General features: G+C 41.7%; 1 protein-coding gene across 1 annotated transcript; it reads left to right on the forward strand.

Moving 5' to 3' along the window:
- Positions 1 to 1,167: 1,167 nt before the first annotated feature.
- On the forward strand, positions 1,168 to 16,930 carry LOC137664250 (BPI fold-containing family C protein-like). Its single transcript, XM_068402121.1, has 15 exons — positions 1,168 to 1,273; positions 1,661 to 1,772; positions 1,899 to 2,027; positions 3,487 to 3,642; positions 4,432 to 4,495; positions 5,296 to 5,356; positions 5,863 to 5,954; positions 7,849 to 8,022; positions 8,720 to 8,773; positions 11,084 to 11,254; positions 11,802 to 11,869; positions 13,191 to 13,233; positions 14,175 to 14,238; positions 15,000 to 15,076; positions 16,648 to 16,930. The coding sequence occupies exons 1-15, from the start codon at positions 1,168 to 1,170 to the stop codon at positions 16,687 to 16,689; spliced, it is 1,413 nt and encodes a 470-aa protein (XP_068258222.1). The 3' UTR covers positions 16,690 to 16,930.
- The last annotated feature ends 109 nt before the right edge of the window (positions 16,931 to 17,039 follow it).

Raw genomic sequence — 17,039 nt, forward strand, 5'->3', positions numbered from 1 at the left:
GTCCATTCCTGATGAGCCCAAACAAGTTAATGGAAACAAGTGACTAGCAATAATATGTTAATTGTTAGTAAAGGCACTTATATTGCCTTTATTAATTTGTTCTTATAAAATACTTTGAACACTGAAGTCCCTATCTGTGAATGGAGAACCAGGCTATAGCCTGCTTTAGATGAGGCTGGAAATCTCAGGTGCATTTAAGTAAAGAAATATAGGCACAAAAAAGTAGTAGGGAAAACATGATAAAATACATGGACTGTGACTTTAAAGTCTCAAACTGCCAAAATAGGCAGTTTGAGAAGCTAGGTTATGGCACTCAACCTTATTTAAAAATCAGTGGTGATGTGACCAAAATAACAGATAAAGTAACTGATGGATTTGTTTCAAGCATTTTCCTCCTTCCCCACAAGACACTAAAAAGGACACCTGGAATAAGAAATATAACCCTATCGTGGGCAAAAAGTTGTTCAATGGGAATGAAAAAAAGCAAAAATAAACATCCATTGGACTGTGAAGTTTGAAAGTAGAGTTTTGGGATAAAACTTAATGCATTTATTAACACATAGACTAGAGGATAAGAAAACATTGTCTGCTGGCACAAAATTATTTTTTTTTGTTGACTGTCAGGAGGGAACTTAAGGGGCTTCTCAGAGTTATGGCTAAAATCTTAAGTGGTTCCTAAAGTGGGGGTATTTATGTCTGTAACTAAATGAACTGATCAGGTTTTCTAAAGTGCTAAGACCCACTGACATCTGTTGAGTCACCAGGATGCACTGAGAGCTCCACATATTCTGGGAAAAATTAAGCTACTTATTTCACTAGCTAGAGTGAAAAAAATAAGTACAGCCTAAAAATTGAATGCCACTTCCCCTTCAACAGGGTTTGTCCAGGTGGATGTATCCTAAGTGCTTTCTCCACTCCTTAAGGCAGTGAATAGGCTGACTTTTCTCCTCTACCCCTACAAGCTCTATTTCTATAACAGTCTTTGCAGAACAGGTCCTCTCTTCCATGGTTGCTGAGCTTTCCACTCTCTCCATTCTGGAGGGAAAGCTGGTGTCTGAACAGCTCACTCCACGGTGGGGAAAGGGAGTACAGCCACCACGTGACATAGCATGAACTTCTACCGTCATTATAAATATTTATTAACAGGTTCTGTAAAAAACTAGGAAGATGATGAAGATTTGGTGTTCTCTCCTGCTCTTAAGTTTGCTCAGTGGGCAATTCAACGCCAGCCCTGGACTCAAAGTGAGGATCACCCAGAAAGGGTTGGAGTATGGTATGTGTGATGTTTTCAGGAGCTGATGGTGGTACTGCATTGAATCCTGATATAACAGACATGGGGAAGCAAGGGCAGTGGGGGGAAATGACCTGATCACAGGCTATAAAGAAAAGGAAGGTTTAAGAGCACAATATAGCAGATACAGTAAGCTGCTTGACAGCATTGTACATCAAATTGAGGTTCATTTGATTTCAGATATTGAATCAGTAAGTTTAACTCTTGCCATGACTAGGAGTAAGATCTGAAATAGCACTGCTGGGTCTTAAATGAGATACCCTCTTCTTTCTGACTCTGCATCCATCCCATCTCCTAAGCCAGAAGCACATAACTATAAACTCCCAGGCAGTATCAAAGGCAACTAAACTGATCACTGTTTTCCTGTAGCCAAGGAGGTTGGGCTGGAAATCCTGAAGCAGAATATGGAGAAGGAACATTTCCCTGATTTGAGTGGCTATGAGAAATTTGGGCTTGGTAATGTCAAATACAACATCTCAAGGTAAGTATTCTCTCCAGGGGCAATTTGTGTTTGGCTGAAATTTTAACCTTGTTTTGTGTTCACACTGACTCATGAAATACAAACTTTTCCTTTTCTTTTGTCCCCCTTATCTTCCTCATGCTCTAGAATACACGTCACTACTGTTGAATTCCCCAGTGCTTCCATCTCCCTCATACCTGGGACTGGGATAAAACTGGTGATTGGAAATGCTTCTCTAACCATCGATATGAACTGGAACATAAGGACCTGGATGTTGTATGTACAGCCTCATGTGTCCTGGGATTTTTCTTGATGGAGAATATAAAGATAAAAATGCAGTTTAGTTTTTCTTGTGACCTCTTCGTGGCAAAGGTGCTCTTTAACAGCTAGCAGCAGTAACCAAGGTGTACAGACTGGTCCTTCTCAACAGGTCTGCTGGTGGGAGACAGCCCCTGCCCTCTCATCCATGAGCACTGATAAAGAGCCCACGGCTGAGAAACCTCTGCAAATAGTAAAGGCTTGGTGCTCTAGCTGAAGGTTGTTGTTGCCCAGCCTGCCAGCTAATGACACGTTTAGAAAAATTATAGTATGGTGGATCACAGTCCAGTATAACAAACCTTCCCAGTGCAGCTACACTGTTAGAAACCCTGTGCTATACCTCTATGAGAGAGAGTTCAGAAGCTGATGTAAAATGGACAAGCAAATGGCAATATCCTTAGAGCAGTCTTCACACCTTCCTAGTCCCAGGCTGCTTCAAACAAAAGAAATCCCTCCTCCTCTTCCCCACAGCTCACATTACCTATATTGCTAAACTGGTTGAATTACAGCAGTCTCCTATCTGCGCTTCTGGGCTTCTGCTGGCAGGGACAGCAGGGCTGGCTGCTTGCAAGAGGAGGGAGACCCAGGAGCTGAGGGTGATAGCACAGCAGGAGGGGCAGTGCCCTCACTGGCAAGTACCCAAGACAGGCAAGCAGAGCAGGTTAGTGGCAGTGACCAGGAGCAGCCACCAGTTCAGATTGCCAGGCAGATCCATAGTGAAGAGGCAGGTCTGAGACAAAGTCAGGGAGTCAAGCCAGCAAAGCACTGTCAAGATTAACTAAGTACAAGGTCGCACATAGGTGTACCTACAACATAGCTCAAGCAAAGACCTGAGCTCCAATGGAGCTCATAAACCAAGCGTAGAGACCCCCAATGAGGCTTTTCACAGCTCTCTCTCATAACCAAGTTATGAACAACTTTATCCAACACAGCTTCACCACATTGGGTCTGGTCTTGAGCATGGGCTGCCAAACCCCTGGGAGGGGTGGGGAAGAGGGCACAGAGCCCGTTGGGGGGCACTCCAGCCCTGACATGAGTTTGTATGGAGCTTCCCCAGTACCAATAGGTTAGATCCCAGTACAGCTCTCTTGCCCTATCTTATATCAGCCATATCCTGGTTTCGTCTGCTATGGGTGCAGGTCTGGTAAATGGAGCAAAATACTTTACAATAGTGAATTATCTGCTTTCCCAAATCCATCATTTTCCAAAACTCCTAGCTGGAAATCTGTGTAGAATACTTGATTCTTTGCAGACATATTAGAATCTATTTTTGTTATGAGCAATGCGATACAAGGTATTCAGCTAAACACCTTCATCTTCAGTGAACAGAAAAGAGTCCATTTAAGAATTAATTGAGTCTTGAATGTTCATTAAAAATTGGGTTTTTCAGTTATTTATTTCTTTTTCATTAATGCAGCAAAGACAGCGGAAGAAGCACAGTGTACATTTCAAAGGTGTTTGTAACTGCAATCTTTTCAACACCCCTGGATAATACGGGTCATACAGCAATATCACTGACCAGCTGCCGGACAACTTCTGGTGATATAGACATCAAGTTGAATGGAAAAAGTGGGTAAGTGGAAGAGATCTGTATATACTCTGTGAGAAAATAACTGTCAATGAACGGCACAAAGACAACTTCATGAAATAGGGCATCTATTTTGGCGTATATAGGCACCACAAGTGAGAATCAAGGCCCTAATCCAGTGTCAAATTGTCCTTGTATTTGTGCACACTGTCCCTTGAGTAGAGGATAAATACAGCAGTTCTGGTGAGATCAAACAATCCCATGTGCTTCTTCAGCATTCACTTATTTCCAAATACTGCTCTACTCTTCAACTCTACGTAGAAGTTACTTGCTTGTACTATGCTTTAAGTACTCCTAGTCACAGTTCTATCAAAACTGAACAGAACCAGACTGCTGTCTGTTGTGCCTCTGGTTACAACCCTGTGCAACATTATTTGATTAGTTTTTTGTACTTCTCTCGCTGTTTGAATACAACTCTTGTCACCTGGTTTTAGGTTTGTTTTTTGTTTGTTTGCTTGTTTTTACTTGTATTGGAAGTTCCTAGTGCAGAGACTACTTATTTATTCTGTGTTTGTACATACATGATTGAGTTAATAGGAAGAATACCTTATTCATAAAGATGAATCTACCCAGGCTAATTGCTGAAATGCCTAGTGGTGAAATTATCTCTGTTTACATGGTGGCTCTCTGATAGTTGTTACATTTCAGAAAGCTCCCTTGGGTACTAGAATATCACACTCAGAGGCCATTAAATTCATGTTCTGCAGAGATATCCGATTTCCTGTTAATGACTGTAGTACTTGACCCATTAATATCTTTCTTCCTTTCCTCTAGCTTCCTGCATAACTTCTTTATCAAGTATCTGAAGAAACCCATTCACAGGAGCTTGGTCACTAATGTAAGCCTTTCAAATTGTGTAGGGGAGGGGTTTAAGGCATATGACTTTCACAAGTCAGTGCTGTGAACTTGGCAAAGGAAGAACTAGAAAAATAATATAGTCCTATTCTGGTCTGATCAGCATAGTCACTGTTTTGGAAGCCAGAAATGCTTCCAGATAAAGTGCCAAGTTTATGACCAAGATACTGACTAGTCCACAGCTAGGTTCAACCAAGGCAACAGTAGGGCCAGAAAATGTAGTTATTTTTCCCATTCCAATGCAGAATAAGTCTCTGCCTGTGTACCTACAGGCATCCTGTCTTTGGGGTAATTTTTATACAAAACATATATTGAGTGATGCATAGAGATATTGTATATCACCTGATAGTATGACATATTTAAACTTAATCCTATCAAAGAGGTGTGTAGTTCTGATGACAACCTGCCCAGGGCCTCTGAGAGGAAACAGAGCTTGAGATGGCTGTGATTCTGCCCCAGAACAGGGATCTCTTCTGTGAGACCAATGGGAGATCTCTGTCTCCTTCTTGCACTATTAAGGCCGTGGTTTTGTCACTTCCATCAGACTGCCTTTGGCAACTTCTCACTTTGTTGGCTAAAGGCAGCTCTGACATAGGACATGCTTACATTGCACCAAGTAGGAACCTTGAAGAACCAGTTAGCTAAGGAAAAACTAGTTCAGGTGTTTTGACAAACAAATGCTACAATGTGTGTCACATGAGCAGAAAGATTTGCTAGCACACGGGTGAGAGATGCTTACAGGTCCACGCTAATCAGGCCTAACTTGAGTGTGCTTTTATACAGTCATGTCCCAACATCAGATCTGGGATCCAATTGATAGATGAAGACCTCCAAGCACTGAATGGTGAGTCACTAGTGATATCTAATAATTGTAAACATTTTGGGTTAGATTTGCAAGAGTTTAAGGCACCCAAAGCATTTGGCAGATACCATGTGCAAAACACAAGTACCTAAGCAGATCAGGCACCCACCTTTTGTGGGAAAGAAAGTATTTGCAAGTTAGAGGCACTTTGGATGCTCTCAGAACCGCTTGACAAGAAATCCCAACACCTCCTTATGCCCCGGAGCACTGGTATGGCCATTTCCTTGTTTTGGTTAGACTAAATTTACTTTTCCACAATGACAAAATGTTAGACAAACTAAAGAAGGTGCTTCAAAGAAGGTGCCAGTGGAAACATCAAGCCTTAGGTCAGAATGCATGTTAGGAGGTCCCTGGTTGTGTTTTTCTCTACCCTTTGGAACAACTTGTGTTATTCTCCTTCAGGAACTGACTTAGTTTTAAGTGTACGTAAAATTCTTTCTGTGCTTTTTGTAATATTGGGTATTTTGCTTTATCTACCACCCTTACAGTCCTAATGCCAACTGATGATTGGGTGGAAGCAGACTACTCCTTAAATAGCTTGCCAGCAGTATTCCAGCAATTCATTGACCTGGACTTAAAGGTAACTGCCTGTAGTGCTATTGCCCAAGATTGCTGTGGTTTTTATCATCATATGATCCACTCTCCAAGATGAAAATGATCGCTGTTCTGAACATTAAGACTCAATATCTGAGAAGACAGACATTTCAAAGCACTATTGCATTTGTTATTGTAATCATTTTTAACAATGGTGTTGTAAAATGAATTATTTAAAAGCCACATCCTTTTTTTTAATTGCTGTTGAGTTGGTTATAGCAAATAGACAGCAGTAAAAGTTGACTAAGCAAGTTAGAAGAGAAAAAGAGAAAGAGAAAGGAGAGAAAAAAAGGTATTCAACTTCATCCTTCTCTTGCTGTTGATTAATAGCTGGGACTTCTTTGTTCAGTCAGTCAGGGGAAGATTTCTACACATTGCACTAACTAGGTGCGTCTGCTGTCAGATGAGAGAGGAATAGAAAGAGCAAGACTATAGGAGCAAGAATTAAGACTCTGGCACCTTGAATGGGAAGAGACAAGACCCTTGAAAAAGCGTGGGAGCCCAAGTAGTGCTGCTGAGTTTGAAGGCCTGAAAGTTTCTTTCAAATAAAGGAAAAAAATTTCCTTATGTATTAAAACTAAAATCAAACTAGTTCCTAGTTCTACAATGACTTGATTGTCATTCTGTGTAAGGTGATTTGGTTGAAGGTAGTTATCATCATCATAGTATCTAGGATACTTAATTAAGTTTAAGATGCCTTGCACTAGGTGCTTTACAAAGGGAGAATGAAAAGACAGTCCTGTCATGAAGATCTTATAAAGTATTAACAAGAGAAAACAGGGAAATAAGAGTTGGGAACACAAAGGAACAAAAAGCCAATATCCATCAGTGTGATACACACTGGTCTCGGCACACCGCTCTGCAGCTGCCGTCAAGCTTTTCTGGGTATTGTCACAACTAGACTTTAAGCAGGGATTTGAGGTAGACTAAAAAGGTAATGTCATGGCTGTTTACAAGGCTACTCTCCCACATAAGATGCAACATGGGCAAAAAATACAAAGCAAGTGACTTAAATCCAAGTGAGGATTGAGTGGGGAGGTCACGGGCAAAGCAACTCAACACTTTGTAAGCGTTTTGATAGTTCTTAAAAGGCAACACAAAATTTAGACATAGATGGGGAGAAGCTGAGAAGAGACACACAAAATACATTTGAGAAGAAACAGAAAGGGGGAACTTATAAAAAGGATATAAAAAATCTTAATCTCTGAGTACCTTCCTCACTTTAAATCAGTTTTATGTTTTGTTTCACCTGGATGCATTTGGAAATATTAGATCTGCAAGACTTAGCTAATATCATGGGTAGTGCAAAAGACAACATAGGTGTTTTTAGGATTGCCCGACATGACGTTCCTTTCTCTCATAGGCATTCTTTTGTCTGCACAAGTTACCAGCTTGGTTCCGGGTAGAATAAGGTGTCAATTCTGACCTAGAAAGACCTCTGGTTTTAGAGATCCATCTTGTAATTGAGACCACTGAATAGCTCTAGGCAGCAGTTTTCAGATTTAAGTTCCTACAGATGGGGAAAGGAAAAAGTAGAGCTTTTCAATAGGGAGGAGCCTTAGTCATGCTCTTCATGCAACATGTAGACCCTTAATTTAGAGGCTTTGTTTTCTGAGATGGTAGACTGTCTTCTGTAGGTGGTCAGCATCTCAAAAGATAGATCTCAGGTGTCATCTGTAACGGTGTCAAATCTCTGGAACTTGTCTTGACCGCCTGCTTGAAAGCACGAAAGCTTCAGGATGGACTACAAAGCCTGTGTATTCATTTATACACCAAATTAATAGCTTGATCAAGGGAAAGGAAAGTAGCATTAATTGTCTGCAGTCACTTTAAAGTCATGTTCTGAGTCTGATATATTTATCTCTAACAATAATTTTCAGGGCATGGTCTACCCAGCTGGAAACTATACTGGCCCTCCCTATGTGGCAGCTCCCTTCACTGTTCCAGACCAAAGTGACTCCATGCTCTACCTTGCCTTCTCTGAGTATTTTTTTCAGACCTCCTCATTTGCTTACTACACCGCAGGAGCCTTCAACATCACCATTGCAGAGGAGGTAAGTGGGACACAGAGGAATGGGATCAGAGTGGCTCAGGTCATCCAAGATGCAACTGTGACCTGCCAGTTATCAGTATGTGGCAGTATAAAGCTGCTAATTGGCCTATGCAGTCCTGACACAGTAGATCAGAAACATGAGGGTACTGTTGCACTCTTTTATTGTGCTCTAGATAGATGCCACAGACAGGTAGCCTAGTTCCACTGAGCAAGGTGCCAAATACTGGCAGCTTTACTACAAAAAAGAAGGTTTTTGTATACCTGAGGCATAGACTTTTCTGGACAAAGGATCTACTCCTGGGAATTTAGCAGCCTCAGTGGCTGTTTTGTGAGGGGTCTTTACAGACTGAAAGTACTTCAGGGGCCTTGGAAGCAAAGCATATGTCAAAGCACAATAGCTGTGGCTTAGAGGCTAGCGGACTCGGATAGCCTGTCTCCAGGAGGTTCAGTAAGTTGCAAAACCTATAGATTGCAGCCCAAACTATAATGATATTAAGCATTTGCTTTCTCAGAAAGTGTTTTGGCATATGTTGTTGGAATCAGCTTTAAGTATACTGGGTCCGTTAAGAATATTTCTGAGAGGTACAAAATTGAAGATTCATTGAAATGACAGTAATACTGCATTTAGAGAAAAGCTGACCATGAAGGTCAAATCTGGTGAACTCATTTGTTTTCTCTTTTTTTTTTTTTTTCTCCAGACTTGCAGCTATTTTGATATAAGCACAGAGATATTTGGCAGTATCATCCCTGAGGTGAGTATCATTATTTCTACAAACTCTTAGGAAACCAGCCAGTGTGGGTGTCAGACACCTCGCTACTGGCCCTAAGGCTTGTAGGGCTCCTGTGCTGGAGAAGTGGGCACATGTATGCCTTGTCACAGCAGAGCAGATGGGCCTTGTCACCTCCCACCCCCACAATGAGTTGAATTACTTGGCCCATAATCTTGCACATCAATCTTTATTCTGGGCACTGTGCCCAAGCCACAGCTGTTCCCACCTAAAACCAGCTCTAAGCAGGAAAAAGCTTCCAGCCGTGAGTCCTGCTTTGAGAGACTTCTGAGGGCCTCAGCTCAGAAATAACACCTTTCTCCTGCCCAAACCTGCATAATTGTCTTTGCTTCACTGCTAGCCTGTGACTGAGTAGCAGAAAGGAATCTAGTAAAGACCTGGGAAGGGACTATTAGTGGCCATGTGCAGGAAACTGAGCTAACAGATGGACAGGAAACATTACATCTATGGATTAGACAAGGCAGATGCATGGGATTTTGATTTATTTTAGGTGGAGGAGATGAATATAACAGGACAGAGAATATGAGCGTGCATGGCTTCCACCAGCCTTCTCAGACAGAACGAGAAACCAAAAATGAGCATAAGAGACCCTAGGCCATAAATGGCGAGGTTGGGTGAAATCGGACTCATGGTTCGAAGAACTTCACATCCTTGTTTACTTCCTAGATGATATTAAGTTCCTTACTCAGAAACATAAGAATGCTCCAAGGGCAGCCATCATCTGGTCTTCTCCATAAAATGCCATGAGCATTCATGCTAATATTCCATCCTCTCTGTTCTAAGTAATGAACTTGGTGAGCCTACTTTCTCTTCAGGCAATGGACAGAGTGAGGCTCCTCTGAGGACAGTCCAGAGCAGGAACCTGTCTCATGAGATGGGTGAATCTCAAAGTGAATGACTCCTGAGCTCTTTTATTGTATGACTTAAGCGTCACATTCATGTTCCATTCCTTTCCTGTATTCACAAATGTCCTGGTTTCACAGGGATAAAATTATAGAATCCATTTTTTGTTACATTTTGGTTTAGTTTGTGGCCCGCCATGGTATGGTAATCAAGGCCATTAGCAGTGAAAGCCAGGGCAGCTGACCCAGGCTGGCCCACAGCTGTATTCTGTAACATAAACATCATGTTCACTATAAATGGGAAAGCTTGCTGGGGATGGCTGGGGGCTGTCTCCTCTGATTTTTTTTTTTGATTTTTTTTTTTTATTTTTTTTTTTTTTTGTGTGTGTGTGTGTCTCCTCAATGGTTGCCATCTCTGGAGACTTTCACCACTACTATATGGGCTAAGTATAACTTTGTGTCTTTTGTATTAGCATTAGTATTGATATTGGTTTTCTTTATTAAATCTGTTTAAATTTCAGCCCATGAATCTCCCTCCTTTTCCCAATTCCCTTTCTCAGTTGGGGAGGGGACATTGGGTGATATTGTTGGTTATTGTTTAGCCCTGGATATGGGCTAAATGGAGACAACAAATGAGTATTTAATTTCTCTTGAAGTGGTGAGGCCATACCTTGAATACTGTGTGCAGTTTTGGGCCCCTCACTACAAGAAAGACATCGAGGTGCTGGAGAGAGTCCAAAGAAGGGTAACGAAGCTGGTGAAGGGTTTAGAGAAAAGTCTTATGAGGAGCGGCTGAGGGAACTGGGGTTGTTTAGTCTGGCGAAAAGGAGGCTCAGGGGAGGCTTTATTGCTGTATACAAGTACCTGAAAGGAGGTTGTAGTGAGGAGGGTGTTAGTCTCTTCTCCCAGGAAACAAGTGATAGGATGAAAGGAAATGGCCTCAATTGCGCCAGGGGAGGTTTAGATTGGGTATCAGGAAAAATTTCTTCACAGAAAGTGTTAACAAGCAGTGGAACAGGCTGCCCATGGAAGTGGTGGAGTCACCATCTCTGGAGGTATTTAAAAGACAAGTAGATGTGATGCTTAGGGATATTGTTTAGTGGTTGACTTGGTAGTGTTAGGTTAATGGTTGGACTCGATGATCTTAAAGGTCCTTTCCAACAAAGACGATTCTGTGATATAGAAGAAATTGCATTCCTAGAGTGGAAGGACCTTTCCACTGCATTCCTGTTGTGGCCAAGACTCTTAATTCATCACCACAGAAAACTTGTACCTCCTGCTTGCTTGAAAGAGTCTTATGTTAGCAGCTATCCTTAACCTTATCTTAAGGAACTACTTCAATATTATTTCTTCAAGAATGAGAAAATGCAGTATTCTGATCTATTCTACTAGAAGTGTTTTTCTCTTTTCTGTTTGTCTTGGAACCTTCCAGGTAGCCAAATATTCAGTTACACCCTACCCAGTGATGTTGAAGCTGATGGCTACTGAAATACCTATCATCAGCTTAGAGTACGATTCCTTCACAGTAGAAATTCAGGGCTCCATGGAGGTGTTTGCTGTTCTGCCAGACTCAACCACCCAGTCATTGTTCACAATGAACATAGTAAGTACAACAAACAATGTGACGTTTAACTCATGGTTAAATATGTTTTTTCCTTCCTTTTGTTGAAACTCTGTATAAGAAACATAGTGCCAGATTTCTTGTACTTGCAAATTCCCCTTAGTTGCAGGTGGTGCCTATGAGGCCTCACTTAACTTATACGACATTTCTATGGTGAAGAACATTTTCATATAGATGGACAAAAATCCAAACATATAGCGACTCTGATTAACCAAAGCTTTGTTCTCTGGAATGACAGTTCTGCAGGCATGAATCATGTCTCTTGGCAACTTGTTCATTTAACTGAAAATGTCTTTGATTAGCGAAATCTCATTACCCATGTTTCAGCTCTTGTCAGTGCTGTTCAGATAAGCAGACATTTACTGTGTGCAGCCTTGCATGGGCCATGGGCTAGGGAGAAAGTTACATCTACATGAAATAGCTTCTGTACATAACTGGGAAGATCATATTTCTGTATTTGTAACTAATTCACAGCAAGGGTCCTGGGTTTTTTTTGTGTCTGGTAACCCATGGTTTCTTTCTTCTGCAGGCAGCCAACACCAGCATTGCTCTGAATATATTTGACCAGAAATTGATGGGCTCACTATGTTTGAACAGGTAATTCAACTGGGATGGAAAGGATTTCCAGCCGTTTGGAAGTGTTAGCTATCCCAACGTTAGCAGTTTAGGCACATGATCAGATAACCATAATTTAATGTTTCCCTGGTGAGTTCGTCTGTGTTAAATTCTCTAATTCTCTTTATGGCTGTACTTGTACAGTTTAGAGGAGTCAGGAAGCTTCTCTGTGACAACTGCCACAGTCCCCAAGGGACTGGCCACCAGCTGTGGATTGCTGCAGGGCAGTGGTCTCATTGGACTGCTCTGCTCCCGACATCTACTCTCCCCTCTGAGCTAGATCAATGAAGTGTGCAGGACAGTTACGATGACCATGAATCATCTGAGAGCTTCCCTCATCCCTTTCCAGCTGGCAAGATGCAACTGCTTTCTAGCCCACCTGTGCCACTAGGAAAGTGCAGAGGGGTCCAGGACATGGTAAAGAATCTGGATTCCTGCAGTTCTCCTACGCTAATATTCCTATAGCAGAGATTCTCCAGCTAAGGCACTGCAACTCCCAAGTCAGAAAGCTAGAGAGCGGAGGCTTGGGCATTTAAACATTTAACATGTCGCATTTTATAGAGAGAAGCTCTGTATACCAGGATCTCACAGCTGGGAACTGGGGCCCTGATTTCACAACAGTCCCTTGGGAAGACAGTTGTAGGGTTAAGAATATGCAGGGTTTGTCAGGGCACAGAGATGTTAGGAATTTAAGGAGGATAGCGCTGTTAGCATTTTTTGCAGCAACATTTAGAGAGAAAAATCTAGAGTGTGCTAAGAGCTGGAATGCTGGTTCTGTGGAAACTCAGAAATCATGTTCTGGATACATGTTTGGATACTTGAATATGTACTGAATAAATATTTGAATTTGGAAACAGAGGCATTACCAACACAGCCATCAGCAGCAGTACCATACAGTGAAGAGAATTTTTCTTCCCACCCCAATAAGGCTCACATCAAAGCATTACGTAGATGTACCAAAATCCTTGCAAAATATCTGAGAGCTCGCAAGGCCTTGTTGCTAGCCCTGGGTAAAGTCAATTGTCAGTAGGATTTCCAAATTACAGCTCAGAGGGAGACGCACACTCACATTGCTAGCTACAGCCATTCTAGCATACTCTTTTGCATGCGTGCTCAGCAATGCCCAAAGAAAAGCACCTCCTTCTCCATGAGGCGGTACGCATTGTGTAAAAATATATTGCTTCCAAAGTCTCTTTACAGATGCTTCTTAAGGCCTGCAGCTTACAGCACTGATTGCACATTACTAGAATAATGTCTGTTTATCCTTTCCAGTGACTCATCTTGTTTCACTTCTCTCCCTCAGGCTCCAGTTCTCCCTAGCCCATACCAATGTGGGCTTTTTCGAGGTAAGTAGATAGTTTAAGCACATAGCAAATGCAAACCAGGAATATCACAGAATCACAGAATGTTAGGGATTGGAAGGGACCTCAAAAGATCATCTAGTCCAATCCCCCTGCCGGGGCAGGATTGCCTAGAGAATATCAGTGATATCGAAGCTGAACAGTAAGCAGCTAAATTTTATTTGTATTTCTAAATAATTTGGCTTCATTCCTGGGTGACTCTTTTCCTATCTTCTAGCAGCCACCTCTCTGCTGTGGACTTAAAAGTATATTCTTTGGGGCAAGTCAGTGCTCTGAAAATGAGATATTCTGTAGTTTCCCTGACTGGTGTATCGTATTTCATCAGTAAGCACAGAGATCTCTCGAATCATAATGGTGAAATGCACAGTGGTAATCTGAACTGTAGCAGCAGGCAGAGCAGTGCGCTAAGCAATCACATGCATGACCGAGGCAGAGGCACTCCATGTGGTGCAGTGGTGCTCATCACAGATGCTCAGAATTACAGCAGGGGATAGGAGCCAAAATACTAGTCTCAGATGCCTGAAATAGTGCAGTTGTAGGCTCTCAGGGGAAAACTCTGCCTCTGCAGAGAGTCATTTAATTCTCAGTACAATCAATCAGTTCTGAATAGCTGAAGGGAAAGGATTAAGATTGTTCTGGTCCTGCTTCGCTATTGGTGATAAATTATCTCATAAATAAAGGAAATAGACTGCTGTAAATGAAAATGTTGTCCAAACATGATGAAAGCCATTTGCATCTTACATCTCACTTCCTTTGTATCATTCCAAAGACTTCAGATCCAAAGTTCATCTGAACTTATGACTCTTTTGGGCCAAATGAGAGCTGAAAGTTGAACATGACCCTACTAACTCCAGCCAGGATTAGGGCATGACAGTTCTACCGCCATCAGGAAGTGATGGCTAACTCAGTTTTCTTGTCTGTGGCAGATCTCACTTCTGGAGAACATCCTGTCTTACATTTTACAGACTGAAGTCATTCCATCAGCTAATGGTAAGGCTGTATTTCTAAGTTAAAAGCTTCTAGCAGAGTGATTCTAGGAACCTCTACTGACTTTCTGCTTAAGTTTCCAGTTCCCATCAACTTGAGTGGAAAATGACCATCAGCCAGTAAGCAGTGGAAGGGGGAGATTGATTTGTAGAGGTCTAAGTGCGCCCTTTCACTGGCACTGTTCTGCAAAAAGAGCAAAAAGGGCTTGGAAACGCATAATTTGTCTGCCTTTGCCTCACTCAAGGTGGCCCTGATGCATCAGTGAGAAGAATCTCTCTAGCCTGCACACCTGCCTGAGGCTACTGTGTGTGAAATGTATTCCTCTTTATTAGACTAGCACAGGGCTTCTGCCTCTCATAAACCTTATTTAAGGCCCTGGAGGGAGACAGAGCTTTGTGCCAGCCCTCTGTACCAGGATGAAATTCGCCTTCCTTAATTGAGACAAATGGGAACAGGTTCTAATGATGCTAGAGCTGTATTAACAATCCCCTGGGTCACTAGGGACAAATCACTGAGTATGTAATGTGGTGAACATGAAATGCCTTGGTTTGGCTGCAACGCTCTGCCAAGAGAAAAGTATCTGTAATTGTTTTTACCCATTGGTAAATGGGCATCATATCTATTGCCCAGGGTTGCTTGTGAAGACTTAAGAGGTTAATTGCTGTAAATGACCTAGAAATCTCTGGATAAAGAGGGTTGATGAAGGGCAGGTGTTTATTATCTTTCCAATGCATACCTAAATCATTGTGGTTGTCTCTTTTAAGCTAAACTATCAAAAGGATTCCCCCTTCCCAATCTGGCCAACGTTACCCTGACGAGACCTCACATTACAATTGTACAGGTGAGATTTTGACACTCTCATGAAAAGGTTATTCCTTTCTTTTTTCTTTTTTCTTTTTTTTTTTTTTTGCTAGGCATTTATTCACCTGTCTGTACAAGAAACATGCTCGACTTGAGCTAGTTAAGCAGTAAAAAGCCCTGGGTTTAAAATGAGACCTGTAGTAATGGTAAAACGCTATTAGAAACAAGCTTTTCGTTGAGAGGAAAAGCTAGAACTGAATTAAATACATAACCACAGAGTGATCACATGCACAGCTTGCTCAGCCTTGCAAGTTGCAAATGAGTGTGAAAACAGGTTTATGTTTAACATTTTGTTCAAGTTTGGCCAATCAAATCAAATTAGAGTTATCGCTATCCACACAGTTCTGCTGAATTTAACAGGAAGAGTTGAAATGCAAGAGGGAGGTGAATTGATTTTTGTGCACCTAGGATGACTGGATTTTGTTAATAATTTATGACAATGACCAAGGCTAGTAGTCAAAAGTAGTTAGTGAAAAATGTTCTTTGCCGTCCGGTTATTCTCCAAATCTAGCCCTTAGTTTGAACATACAGAATGTTGCTAGACAATCGGTCAGTACAAGGGCATTGCTGACAAACGAACTCCCAGAAAATGGGTAAGCCTGTTACATTTCCTCACTTGTTTATCAACTTCTCAGTTATTTTCAGCTTTGCAGAGAGAGTCTCAAATCCTTGTTTGTGGTTAAGCATAAAGCACAATTCAGGAAAGAAAACGCAAAGGGTTTTTTTTTTTAATCTTTCTTTGCATCCCACAGACCTGGCAGCAGCCAGCTACGCAGTCCCTACAAAATATAATTGCTTGGAGACTGCTGTCGGTGGCAGTAGTTGCTAACAACCTTATATGCTAATTACGAATGAAGAATTTTAGTGGTTCTGTGGGGCTCATTCCCTACCTCACTTTCTCTAACCAGTCTCCTCATCAGCAACTAGGAATGAGAGAGGATACAGGAGGATTGCTATACCCTATTAATGTGAATGAGATTCCTATTTAAAAGCTACCTTTATAGTCTCCACTTCCAGTCCCAGTCTATTGGCTGTGGTCAATAGGAAGAAAGACAATTCTTCCCACTTTTCAGAGACAACCACTTTAGACTGTGATGGGCTGCTCTCTGCAGGTTCCTCGCTCTGTATGCGCTGATAATGGGGAAAGCCTTAAGGATAAATTTAGATTAGATGGCTAATTCTTAAGTGGCTCAACTTAGATAAAAAATAATCCCACCTTGTGATGATTGCCTAGTTGCCTCAAGGCTCAGATGAACTTCCCTGTGTAGGCTGTATGATCTTTAGATGTCCCTTCTGTTACTAGCATGGTGCAAAGGGATAGCACCCATGAAAAGATGGGGCTGTTTTAGAAAGTTCAAAGGACAGAGTTTAATAGAACTTGTTACTTCCAAGGCTCACCTGTTTTCAGTAGATTTTCTGACCTTTAACACCAGGATCTAGTTAAAATTAAAAAAAAAAAAAAAAAAAAGATCCACAACAAAAGCAACCAAACAAAAACAACCCTTCATTTTGTAACTCATACCACTTTAGTGACTGTTCTTCTCCCCACAGGGATACGTGCTGATTTCTTCTGATGTCCACTACAAACAGTAAAGGAGAAGAGAGACCATTTGTTAAGCACAAACTTCAAATCAATAACATGACTCTGAAGGCTAAACACTGTACAGTTCTGCTGAAATGTGTAACTTGAGCTCTGACAAGGGCAATGTCGTCCTGGTTGGGGGCAAGTGGGGATGCAGGGAGGCAAAGAAAGGTGATGGAATGGTTAGGCTTGTACCATGGTGGTAACAAACAGACCCAGAGGAGAACATGTGACCCTTGCTTGACTTATTTATTCTGGAGTTTAACTGATGCAAAAATGTTTTAAAGATTAATGCCTCTCTTGAAATAAAGTGTTGTCTATGCACTTCCAGAAAGGTGCTGCTCTCTCTCCAGAGAAGGAA

The sequence above is a fragment of the Nyctibius grandis genome, chromosome 5 (genome assembly GCF_013368605.1).
Source record: "Nyctibius grandis isolate bNycGra1 chromosome 5, bNycGra1.pri, whole genome shotgun sequence".
NCBI classification, from domain to species: domain Eukaryota; kingdom Metazoa; phylum Chordata; class Aves; order Nyctibiiformes; family Nyctibiidae; genus Nyctibius; species Nyctibius grandis.